This window comes from Rhodnius prolixus, unplaced genomic scaffold, assembly GCF_049639745.1.
Source record: "Rhodnius prolixus isolate KJV_2025 unplaced genomic scaffold, Rpr scaffold_11, whole genome shotgun sequence".
NCBI classification, from domain to species: domain Eukaryota; kingdom Metazoa; phylum Arthropoda; class Insecta; order Hemiptera; family Reduviidae; genus Rhodnius; species Rhodnius prolixus.
Genome location: NW_027411625.1, coordinates 1,272,768 through 1,285,722, shown reverse-complemented (window position 1 = coordinate 1,285,722; position 12,955 = coordinate 1,272,768). Strand labels below are relative to the sequence as shown.

Genomic DNA, 12,955 nt, shown 5'->3' with positions numbered 1-12,955 from the left:
CATCCATTTAATAGAAACATCTCTTAACGTTAGATTGTATGTCGTTTATCCAAAATTCAACGAAGAATAACATAAACCTCAGCTCAAAATAAATTACTACTGCTTATCAGCAATTATTGTAATGCACTTTGTACTGTATATTTTTTTTTCGGAAATGATATTTCATACATAAGATGCATAATAATAAATTTTAATTTTCTACCATATTTAGGTATGCTGTAGTGACATTTGGTGGAAATGGTATATATGATGAACCTAGAAATATTTTTATCAATAATCAGATTTTCACTCATGGAAAAGATCTATCAAGATATTTTGAAAAAATTCCGTCAGGTAAATAGATTTTTTTTTTTCCAAAATTAATTAATTTGTAGGCGCTAATGGCCAAGAAGTCGACGCGCCTTAGAAAAAAAATAGTTTATATTTTTACTTCTTCACCTGCCAGATATTTTCGAAATTGCGTAGTCGTACTAATCTTTCAGCTTAAGTTGTCACTGGGAATACAAGGTTTTTAGAAGTCGGTTTATTTGCAATGGTGCTATCATTTAACTAACGAATATGAAATTGGCAGAAACTTTATGTTCAAGATACCTTCAGAGCAAGGAAGTATAATATTATGCCCTTTCGTTATAGAATAAAAGTATAATCATTCCCTTTTAAATTCTTTTAAACACTCGTAACTCCATGAAATATTTTTTTTTAGTGAGAAAGAAGATATTTGACTCTTGTACTCCCCTCATATTATTCAAACGTTTCATGTAAATAGCAGTTGAATTTGTTGCTGAAATTTAGAGGTTATAAAAAGTCAGTTGACTGTGATCGCGGCAACATTAATTTTCGGTTTTGTATGTTCCATCATAACAATGAACCAATGAAAGTCATTTAGTCAGATCTATCTGTTGAAGTCATATCATCATATTTAGTTCAAATTTATTTACTCAATCCTGATGAATAAAATCTAAAGATAAGCAAAAATCCGAAATCGATTAGAATGAAGGAAAACAATTATGCTGTGACGGATACATTCATCCATTTTTTCCAGCGGTGCAGAACCAACACTTATGTTCATGTTGGGTTGTTTGAACTTTTGTCGTGTTTAGAGTGCATCTCACAATTGTGGCAAATAAAATGAATAGACTTCATTCATATATATGTTTATAGTAAATTATATATTACAGAAGCACTACTAGGAAATGTCGAAACATAAGTTAGTACCTAATTCTTAGCGATAACAAAAATTAAACAAAAGATAAAATCCAAATGAACACTATTTTTTTTTGTTAGGAAAGGGATTAGTTCAGTGGTTAGCGTATGTTGGATTCCAACGCGATCTTAGATTCGAATCCAGCTGCTAGCCCTTAGATTTTCTCTCCCTTGGAACTTCTTACAGCTCACTGTACATTGGTGTCAGTAACGAGAGCACACTGTCTGGTGATCGGCAGCGCATGGAAAAAAGCTCCAGGCGCCGATAACCCTCCCCCACCAAATCTTAATACTGGCAATCTTGACCTAGAGAATAGCGGGCGAGATGACTTACTTGACTTATGTATGAAATATGATTTTTATGGTGATGTTTTTTGTATAAATTTCACTCTAGGAAATGGGAACTCTGATATTTTTGGCGCCTTGAGATTTGCTTCGAAATTGCAGTTTAGACCTGGTGTATCGAAAACTTTTATTCTCATGCCTTGCTCAGATTGTGATACTTCAAGCATGACGGTAAGTATGAATAAGTATAAATGAAAAAAATTATTGCACATTTGTAAAAACTGTCCGTAATAATTCACTAAAACATCATTCCTGCCATTAAAGAAAATGGACTGATATTTCCTTAAGGCATTGGCATTTCAGGTTGCATTATTAATGTAATAAAATAATAATCTAAATTAATGTATATAATATATAATAATGTATATAATATATAATAATGTATATAATATATAATAATGTATATAATATATAATAATGTATATAATATATAATAATGTATATAATATATAATAATGTATATAATATATAATAATGTATATAATATATAATAATGTATTTAATATATAATAATGTATATAATATATAATAATGTATATAATAATAATCTAAATTAATAAATCCTTAGTCAATAATCTATCTGGCTAAACTTAAGTAAAAATTATAAAATTTACGTGAAAAAAACTAACAAATTCCGCACAAACGGCCAACACCAGGAGGATATCGAAGGCAGAGCTTACTTTCAGTCGTAGAATTTGTTGCGCCAAAGCCACTCTTGCAGAGGTAACTATCAGAGAATTATGCAGTTAAGGAAAGCATCAAAAAGTATCACCCCTGATCTAAACGGTTTCGGTTGCCATACCCAAATGCAATTTATCTGTTATTTACATCTTTTTTTTTTATGCGGCCTCATTTAATTTAATTTATTTTTTTAGCTAAATTTTCTTCAACCCTCATTCTTCAACCTCTTCATTAATGACAGTTTTGGTTTTCGACCGTTGTTAATTGATGTTTTTAGGAATATTGAGGAGCGGTCAATCAATAAATTCAAACATCAATTTTGTTTCATCTCACCAACAGTTATGATGATGTAGCTTAACGTTAAACTCCACAAATTTTACACTACCCTGAAGAAGGTAATAGATTTACCGAAACGTTGGTGAGATGAAGCAAAATTTGTGTTTTAATTTATTGATTGACCTCACCTCAGTATTCCCAAAATCATCTCTTCATTAATATTTATAAATTTTGTAAAATTTCAGGTAGAGTATGGTGTACTTAATCAGGAATTTATTGAGAAGAATATCACGCTTCACATACTTATGAATGCGGATTTTGATCTTGAAAAACTCAGAGTGAATAAAATGTTTTATGGTAAAAGACTTATATTTAATAACAATCTTTAGCCTCATTAAATATCAACCAATATTTTTGTAATTATCAATGAACAATGCTATGAAAATATAATCTGTTTGGTCAAAGTGTGCAAGAAATTACTAAAAATAAAAATCAAGAAATCTTAGGAAGGCCCCACAAAATCAGACACTACCTTTTTAGACAAAAGGCTTTAATCTGAGATGCAACTTTATTGATTCCCCATCGCTATTCTCTCGAAATTTACTTTAAGTAATTTTTTCAAACTACCTATAAGACCTGTCACTTATATTTCATACATCTTAACGAAAAATTGTTTTTAGATGGAGTTCATCTTCAAGTTTAAAGTGATGGGGCATACAGACAGGGTTGCTACACAATAAAGTCACATAAAATTAAGACCACGAGTATAATCCTCACTCCCTATATTTTCGTGGTTATAAGACCAACTTAGTCTTGAAATTGCTTAATTACGATTATCAAGTATATGACCGCATCGAGAGAAAATCTTGCTTGTTTGAGACCTATTTCTTTTATTTACTCAGCTATGTCTTATAAAATAATTTTAATGTATTTTATTATTATTTTTTTTTAGGTCTAGATTCAGAGAGAGCTTACACAAAAAATGATTTTAAAGTACTTAGGGGCGATATTGAACTTAGAAGGCAGATCAAGTTGACGAGGTCAATGATGGGTTACTGTACGACTTTAGCTCTGGAAACTAACGGTACATTATTTGACAGCAAATATCTTCTGGTGTCAATGTATTATCCAAAAATATTTGTTATTAACCAAAAATTAGAAATAGAAAAGACTAAACAGAACAATAGAAATAAAATTTAAAGAAAAATTAAAGAATGGAAACCATCTTTCAAACCAAAATTGTACTGAAAACACTCAGGGATGCGCCCTCGGGGCCACATTAATCACAGATATGGATAAATTTAGGTATCAAGATTGCGATTATCGATTTTACTCTAAGAAAAAGAAACATAGTATGTAGTTAAATTAGCTAAAAATGAAAGGCTTACTTTTTAAATTTCCCAGAGTCGGATTGTGTAGGATCGCGGAGTCTTATAGGGTATTCACTGACTCTAATACCAAACAAAATTTCAATTCTCTGATTTCTTTTTTCCTATCTCAAAACATTCTGGTTGACTCTTGGTTTTTTATTTTTTATTTATTTATTTATTTTTTGCATTCATAGTTATTGTTTATATTAAATTTTTAGGCACAATATTTACTGGCAAGAAAATGGGTAGTGAGAACATTGCGTTGGTCAAGAAATTCTCCAGCGTTTTTTCGCGTCGCATAGCTGCCACTGCACAGCCAGATTCCTGTCAAACATGTGAATGTTCATCAGACAATGATGGGATCGAATATGTAGAATGTGCTCCATGTTCCATTCCAGTCCCAGCGTATTCAGACTTTGTAAGTACATATTAATGCGATATATTTAGGCGATTCTTTAATTTTTGATTCAATTACTTTATGATATTCCATAGCTTACACTCAAAGAGAAAGTAATTTTACTTCCTCTTACCACTTGTATTGCAATCATGCAGTTATTTATAATTAGAATTTTTCAGAGGATTTACAAATTTTTGGAAAGTTCCTGAATACCAAAAAGTAGATTTCATTCACAAATTAATTTTCTATGGGTATGTGTTGCACTTATGTCTTAGTGTGCTTAAATAGACCATAATGCAAAAACGGGAAATCGTCGAACGTTCAAATGGTATTTCTTTTAGTAACTACTTCGGGACCCGACCCAGTATTAAGGTTTTGGACATATTGGTGAACTAATTGCCGCTTTACTGATCATTTTTTTTTTTTCTCCAAAAAGTACTTGAAGACTTTATTTACGGATACTAATGTTTTACAATTATATACATATAATAACGTTTACTTAACCTTTTTTAAAATTTATTATAGTTCATTTTAGGGATGGGGTGATTAGGCATCCACTACAAGTACCATTTTTAGTGTTATGAGAATGACGTTTGCGCCCAAGGAACAAGGGCAGGTTAAAGTTTAGGGAAACTCTGTTATAACAGAATTAAGACTGTAAGTTAAAAACCTTACAGTTTAGAAAAACATTGAGCATTGAGTTCTTTCAGTAACGTTCTTTTGAAACATAATTTAAGAACCCTAACAGTTTTGCTTAATGTTGTTTTTCTATGAAGATTGATTTTATGGATTTAAGAGGCCTAATTACTTCGGCTTTTCTCTGAAAAGTTATTTAGATATTTCTTATGCATTTGCTATCTGTCTAATGTTATTCGGAATTAGTTTGTAGCTAAAGTTCTGAGTTTGAAGAAGGTTGGGACAAAGTTTGATCTTTAGCTACACATGGTACTTCTTGGACAAATGAGTCTAGAGTACTGAAGGGCACACAGCTTTCCATCTTGCTTAAAGATGGGAGATGTGAACCATCTTCAGGATATTTGGAGAAGAGGTTTTTTTGGGAAAGGTGGGAGCGTAAGGCGCTAGGTAGTAAAATATTTCAGATAGTTTCTTCTTCCTTCACTTTTCAGTATTTCCTTAGCCCAGTCCATAGCGTTAGGCGACCTGTGCTAAAAAATGAATGTCACCGGGGTAATAGAGCCGGAAAACGAAGCCTCTAAGATACCGGACTTCCACTTGGAGTAAACTTTACCCTGTTTACACAGGCTTGGGAGTTCATTAAACATTATCTAGAGAGATCCTAGGCGTCTCCAGATTCGAATGGTACTTGGGGCGTTTTGAAATATTAGAAAGGGCTTTGCGGGAACGGTGCATGAGACTCCAGAGAGACTATACCTAACTAACGACTCCTCTCTCTTCCTAAAACGTCTTTGCAGAGCTTGGTTTTCTTAGATCTGTCAAATTATTGTTTTTTTTTTGTTTTTTTTTTTAACTATGTTGACGCCAAACGCACTGTTTTCAAATGCAACACTTATTGTAAATGATATGTTCCAGGACTTTAGAGATAATGGCACACTATCATTCTTACATGCGCTAGAACATCATGCTGGAGATGTTATGCGATAATCTGTTAATTCTAATTCTTTACATATGATAAAATGTAACAAGAACTAAATGTATTTGTAAATTGATTTGTAAAAAGCAAATGTAAAAATATAAAAACAATCTAATTTATAGACATTTATGTAAATAAAATAATAGAACATTATTATTTTAATGAATAGCTAAGTTTACATCAAAACCTTTAATCAGTGGTCAATGGTGTAACATACATGTATGTTATAAGAAATACGTTGCAAATGCTCTGCCCATCAAACTGTGGTATTTATAATTTTTCAACGTTACGCTTTTTCGTGCAGTTTTTGATGGTCAACCCTTATACAACTGTCCTACCGGACAGTTTTAATATAATAATCGCAATGTTAGTTATGATACCTTTTAAGGCGCGTACCGTCCTTTTTGGCGGTACCGTTTGACGGTTTTCCCTCTCACCTTTTTCTGTTTCTGTCTCTTTCACTTTTTTTCCTTTTCTCGCACTACACGTTATCTCGCGTTAATCCTTTCCTTTCTTGTCGCCGCTAAATATTTTATTTTTCTACTCTTTTGTAGTTATGTTTATTTCTTTAGGGTTCCCACGCTGTCAAACCCTTCCCCTTCTCTACTCTCTCTAGACAGAGTAGTCATATCCGTTTGTCAGTTAGGTGACGTCCGGCCCTGCACCGCTTCAAACCTGGTACGCTTCGTATTCACAACGCACCGCTTCCAGTGTTTTTTCGTGCTTCCTCAACGCTTCATCGTTGGCTGCGTCCGGCACTACGTCACTCGAGTCTGCCTGTTGGTGTACGCCTGCTACTGTTTTTTTTTTGTTTTGCTGATATCTAGTACTTCGCTTATCCGCATCTAGTGCGCTTATTGCACTATTCCCCTTCACTCTTCCGCTGACCCCGCTATCCAATTCTGATCCGCCTCTTTGGGCCTAAGCCCAAATATTTCCTACCTTTCTCGGGGTTCCACTACTCATTACACCCACACACACATCTCAACACAATTGTAAACCTAAGCTTCTTAACAGTTCCTATTCCTTTCTACCGCTTATTGAGAGTCTGCAGAGATCCTTCAACGCCTGGCGGATGCTGAGTGCACTCACTCCCGGTACCTCAAAGGTAAGTGTTTTCTTGACCGTTTTTTATTGCTATATATTTTCTTAGCATTATTTACTATAATCGATTGCGGTGACCCCCTCGGGCGCATATCGCCTAAGGGAATATGCGTTTGCGTCATCTTCCCCACTCCGCATCGGGGTGTAGGTGCCTTCGCGCGCTTAAAATGCCAATTGCGCTTTTTGCAAGGGAACTGAAGTATGAGAAAGCTTTCTCCAATAATTCAGGCACCACTTATTTTTTTTAAAAAAAACTTCAATTTCTCAATAATTTCCATTATTCAATTTTGCACCTTCCACTGCTTATTTTGCTATAATTGTTAGGTGATGTTTTTCGTAGTTGTAATATTTCAGAGGAATTTTCTTGTTTTAGAAAAAAAGAAGCTTTTTTTCACTATCTAGATTTTAAATGAAAATTTAGAAACTTAAGCTGACTTTTATTTATGTATACATTTAATCTCCATTTCAACTATATCTCCAAAATTTGTGATGGTACTTTCATAGAATTGTAACCGTTAAGGTCTTAAAACCCTTTTTTTTCAGTTGATTTAATCCAAGTGGCTCCTATGGTATGGTATACTATGTTTAAAGGTTTTAAAGATAAAGGGTTTCATGTACTTATATTCTTCGAGTATATTGTCAACAACTGACTCCCAAACTAGACACACAAAATGTTTCCACAGTTTTAGCCCTACAGTGGCAATAATAGACAACATTGTGCAGATATAAAAACAACAACAAAAAAAAAATATCGAAGTCGCAGAAGAAAGTATTTTTATGAACAAAAAAATAGCCAAGTCCTCTTTTTACAACTTATTTCTCTTATCAAACCTTAATTCATAAAGCTCTCCTCACTAATGCGATCTACTGGTTTTTAAGTTTACTATATTCTACTATACCCTTATTGACTTGCTCTACAGCGGATAAATAATAAGAATTGCCTCTTTTCTCAAAAATATAATCATCCTTACGATGTACCGGACTAACACTAACACACAATGCTCTTAGAGGCAATCGGACTAGTTAATATATGCAACTTGGGTGAGAATGGGAACACCTCACAGGTAAACCCAATCATCACTACACTTATACTTTCTGTTATCGTTGATTGTCAACAACATTTTTTGATTAATATTCCCAGGGCATATTGATTAACAGGGCTCTTGAGAGAGTTCGTGGCCTCTCTCCCCTCTAAAATACCATTTCAGTATGATTAAGTCTTCTAAATTTCTCTCAAATTCGTACTTATATCAAAAGTTTTTACTTGAATAATTTATTGGGAAAATTTGTTTAGACGTTGTGAGATGCGTTCAAATGTTTCTTCAAATCGAAAACTTGGTTTACTAGAAAGTCTGGTAAGAGCTCACACCAAATTTTTTCCATAGATATCTTTTGAGGCACAGTGGATTTGGTTGTATCCAGAGTTGTCTGATGCGGACTGGTGCATGAGAACTAAGTTTAAGTATTCTCAAAAGAAACAGACATAAACATTTGAAACAGTTACTACAAGCAACCTCACCCTTTTTTCAGCATTGACTTCGAAAAAAATTCAGTTCAGCCGTTTGTTAGCTTATTCAGATCCTAAACCCTTTCTTGTGCCTCATAGATCTACATATTTTTAACAAGATTTTATTTTCCAGTTTCGTAACCTGCTGTACCTGCTGACTTCACCAGCACCTAATATATCCTCATTTCAACTGCTCTTGGTTGCCAAGGTAGCTGAGCGGTTAAAGACGCGGACCACAATTCTAGGATGTATTTTGGTACTGAGTTCGATTTCCGTTACTGGACTTAATTTAAAAATGTGAGAATTTAAGTGAAGTTTATTAGCTATAGTCCTTAGTACTGCTGAATACTTGGATATCTGAAAAATAGGCCTTCATGCATCATTTCAATTGTTTTTAACACATTCCTACGTTTAAACATCTTCTGTAGAGACCAAGGCACAATCTTCCCAAACGCCTTCTACTAATATTTTGAGATTAACAGAGTATTAGTTAAGCGGATACATCGTCATCCCTATTGCGCTCTTATAGGTAAATAATCTACCCTATGACATTTAATGTTTATATGAACAGTAACGGTCTTTAACTTACCTTTTTTTCAGATCTTAAGCCGACTCAGCTCCTGCTTTGTAGAACAATTTTTAAAAGAGACTTGCTGACTTCTGTTTTTAATAAAATCATTATTCTACTATATGGTTGTTGTAACAAATTATTTTCAAACAATATTTTAACATGGGGGGCTACTAAATTTTATTTTTATCTGATTGCTTGATTTTATGTTAATTTTATATTGTATACACTGTATATTGTAAATATTATAAATTTTTATTATGAAATTTATTTTTATAATATAATTTGTTAATTAGGGAATTATTATTTTTAACGGTTTTTAAAGTGATAATATTGGACACTGGATAGCGAGTATTGTGACGTCACTTATCGATTTGTTCAATGCTAATTCTAATTGTTAAACGTAGTGCTCGTGTTAGGTAATTAATTAATCAAATATATTACATTTGAAACTTGCTGAGTTCTATTAGTTGTAAATAGTTCAGTAGCGATTTTTCTTTGTTTCATTTCGTAAAAAGTTGATAGTTTTAGTTTTTTAAGAGATCCTCCGATTAAACAAATTATCTTCTTGCATCCATTAATTTCTTGTAATAAAGTATTAAGGTATAAATGTTAAAATTATTTGTTAATGTTTTTAGGAAACGACTGAGTACGATTTTTTTTTGTTTAAAATAATCTATCTGTTTTAAAGAAATGGATCACTTTGCTGCAAGCGATAATTTTAAGGAAGTTGAAGTTGATCCAGCTGCTGATTTTCTCGCTCGAGAACAAAATGAATTAGCTGGATTAGAGGAAGAGTTGAAGCCAGCAGGTATCACTGTAGCTAATGGTATGTTACATAAAAATTTGATGAATTGTGATACAAAATTTTAATGAGTGTAGTCCAAAATGTGACATGGCTTCTCATTTTTCCCTCCTTTTTTCTAATCTAAGTAAAACTTGTATTGTTTGGGCTGCATTCATTCATTTAATTCATAAGTATTTAAGTTGTACACTTCTCTGTTCGAACTGATAAAATGAACAGTATTTTAAAATTATATCAGATGTACATAATTCTATGTAGTGTGTACTCTTGGTTAAAACAAAATCGTTGCCATTTGAGATCGCTCATCTTTCGTGTTTTTTATTTTCTAGGTCTATCTCCAATTCGGAATCTTAAGCTTGTAAAGCTAATAAAAAAATTGTTTTTATTTTGTTTTGTAATGAGAAAGTGATGTTGAGAATAGTAAATTTTTTGGTAATTCCTTTAAATTTCAGGAACTGGTTGAACTGTTCATTTAATATTCTTTTCCATCATCAGATTACAGAATTTTGATCTTCGTTTCGTCTTATTTTCCACCAGTATGACAAAATCACGAATTAAAAGCTTCATTCTGGGAGTGAAGAAAGGAGCTTCGCACCAGTGTGTAAGATTGTCTATGAAGGTGATGAATTTGGCTTTTTTAGTTGATTCTGCACGCATAGGACCTCAGATGTCTGTGAGAATTAATTCAAGTAGTTCCGTTTTTCTTTCTAAATTCTACGCAAAAGGTGTGCCACTGTTCCTCTTTAACAATTTAACAAATTTGGAGACTTCTCAAAATCTAAGCCTTTGATTGATCGCTTCCTGTAGGCCTTTCAGGTGACCAAATCTGCGGTACCTCGACTCTAAAAAATTACGATTCTTCCTAGTCGATGTAGCACTCACGTTCGCGTTATTTTACTGTTCCGCACTTTGACGCACAAAATACAAATCTCCTACCTGGTCCAGTATCTACTGATACTTTTTTAAAGCGAGGAGTTGCTTTTCTTTGCCTTATCTAACAGCTTTAAAGTGCATCTTATAACATAGTATATGTATAGTGTTGTATAGTGTGTTCAATTCACGCAAACATATTTGATTATTAAGTAATCAGCCAAAAATCAAATTATCACTGTGTTTGCCAGTGTGAGCCACTTGAAATTTTTTGTTTTTGTTTACTATATTTTCATCACATCAGTAAACATGATTTTTCTACATGAAAGATTTTTCGAAAACAATCCGGTTTTTGAAGTTGTACAAGTAACTGCCATGGGTGTACCTTTATTATCATGGTTGCTTTTCACTTCCCGTTACGTTATATGTCTGCAACCGAAATGGTTGGAAAACAATTTGTGATTCGCCAGCTTTTTGAGACATCATTGGAAAAACGATATTAAGCGCTAAGGGGAAGAGGAGATCGGGTAGTGGCTAGGATCACGAAGACTGTATTTTCTGAAATTTAAGTCCAACATCAGATATTAATAAATTGTTGACAGTGTCAAAGCAATCCGTAAAATCTAAATTGCCCTAAATTTAAATGTTGGCCGGATTAATGAAGATTTTTTTAGTTTAGCAGTTAGTAAGCACCATTGCCACCCAAAAGGTCTGTTTTAGTGAGTGGTTCCTACGCAATGCTGGAAGGTATAAGTTTTCATGTCCTTGAAGCCTATTTCTTGGCTTTTTTAGCTCACACAATTAAGTGCAGCTTCCTCCGCAACTGGGCTTCTTCATAGGCTATCTTACTTTAGGCCTATGCGATGCCCATGCTATCGTAAGTTGCTGATAAGGAAGCCTACTACTAAGTAAGGTGAACTACTGGCCTTGTTGGAGTAATTCTTTAATAAAGTTGATGCAGTAAATTGAATAGCTATTAATGAACTTTTTCGCCTACTTTTATTCTTGGTTTTCACTTACCATTCCTGTGACTAACTGTGCACTTAAAGGTAGATGGGCATGCTATAAATGAATTTTCTTTAAAGTCAGTGAGAGTTTCAACGGAAACGCAGACGAAGAAACACTTGTGTTGGATACCAATTCCTTTCAAGCAGTTCCTCTATAAGTCTTAAATTAGTTTCGTAGAGCTGCCTGGCGTGAAAAGATAATATTGAACCGGTTAAATCTATTCCTGTGATCTCAGCAGCAGAAAGTGGATATTTTTCATGTCCTGATAAAGCGTATCTCATTTTAATTACATGGAGCTAGTCCACAACATTATTACGGCAGATATTTCTCGTTTTACTATGTTAAAGTTAGTAGAGGAGGCAGGAGTTAGCGTTTAGCTTCAGATTGCTTACAGTCCCTATTAGAACAGTCTTCCTCCATAGCTATGCCTCAGTTTTATAAAGGACGTCACTCGGAAAATTATATAAAACGGTTTTTTAAATCTCAAAGCCCGTTTAAGTTTAAGATTCAAACTGTCTGTTTTATATCTACTCCTGAAAATTCAACTTAGTTTTATGCACAATCTATCTTGGTAAGTGTAACAATCTAGTTGGTATATATATTGGATTTTACGGTCCATTATTTCTTCATTTGCATTTTTTATTTCTTTTATTTTAAATTTGTGTTTTTTATATTTTTAATTAATATTCTTCTATATATGTTTTTCTGCATTTTTGTTGTCTTGCCAGGCTCTGAACCTGAAATGAGCGATAACACCGGCAGTTTTGAAATGATTAATACAATTGGGCAACAAGAAAATACAGAATTCACAACATTCAGTGGTGAGATTTTAAAATGCAATAACTTTTTTAAATTATTGGCTAGGATAAATATGACTACAATAGAATTATTAAAAAGTTAAGACTTAGCTAAGTGTAGAAAAGGGTGTGCTGCTTAAGGGACAACAGTCGCAAGAAAAAAAAGAAAGAATTTAAAGCACCAAAAAAAAGGATAATAAATTAATATTAATTAATTAAATAAACCATTGAGTGCCACGCTGTTTAAAAAAAGAAACATGGGGAAGTAAAATGACGTTAACAGCGAACCACCAAAAAAAGAAAATTAAAACAAATTATTGAAATTTATATTCACACATACATAAATACATGAGTTCAACAAAACAAAAGAACAAGAAACAATAAAAAAAGAGAGAGTAACCAACTTAAAAAT

General features: G+C 33.1%; 2 protein-coding genes across 4 annotated transcripts in view; both read left to right on the top strand.

Annotated features, from left to right (window-relative positions):
- Positions 1-6,050, top strand: part of Apoltp (Apolipoprotein lipid transfer particle) — an 87,748-nt gene extending 81,698 nt beyond the window's left edge. For all 3 annotated transcript variants that reach the window (XM_074137993.1, XM_074137992.1, XM_074137994.1), the window contains 6 exons: positions 212-333; positions 1,598-1,719; positions 2,751-2,862; positions 3,458-3,589; positions 4,094-4,293; positions 5,824-6,050. In XM_074137993.1, coding sequence (XP_073994094.1) covers positions 212-333; positions 1,598-1,719; positions 2,751-2,862; positions 3,458-3,589; positions 4,094-4,293; positions 5,824-5,895 — 760 coding nt within the window. In that variant the 3' untranslated portion in view covers positions 5,896-6,050. The remainder of the gene's footprint in view (positions 1-211; positions 334-1,597; positions 1,720-2,750; positions 2,863-3,457; positions 3,590-4,093; positions 4,294-5,823) is intronic.
- Positions 6,051-9,436: 3,386 nt separating this feature from the next.
- LOC141459211 (uncharacterized) overlaps positions 9,437-12,955 on the top strand; it is a 37,604-nt gene continuing 34,085 nt past the window's right edge. Inside the window, exons 1-3 of the mRNA XM_074138003.1 lie at positions 9,437-9,666; positions 9,755-9,892; positions 12,475-12,567. Of these exons, the coding sequence (XP_073994104.1) occupies positions 9,757-9,892; positions 12,475-12,567 (229 nt within the window). The 5' untranslated portion in view covers positions 9,437-9,666; positions 9,755-9,756. The remainder of the gene's footprint in view (positions 9,667-9,754; positions 9,893-12,474; positions 12,568-12,955) is intronic.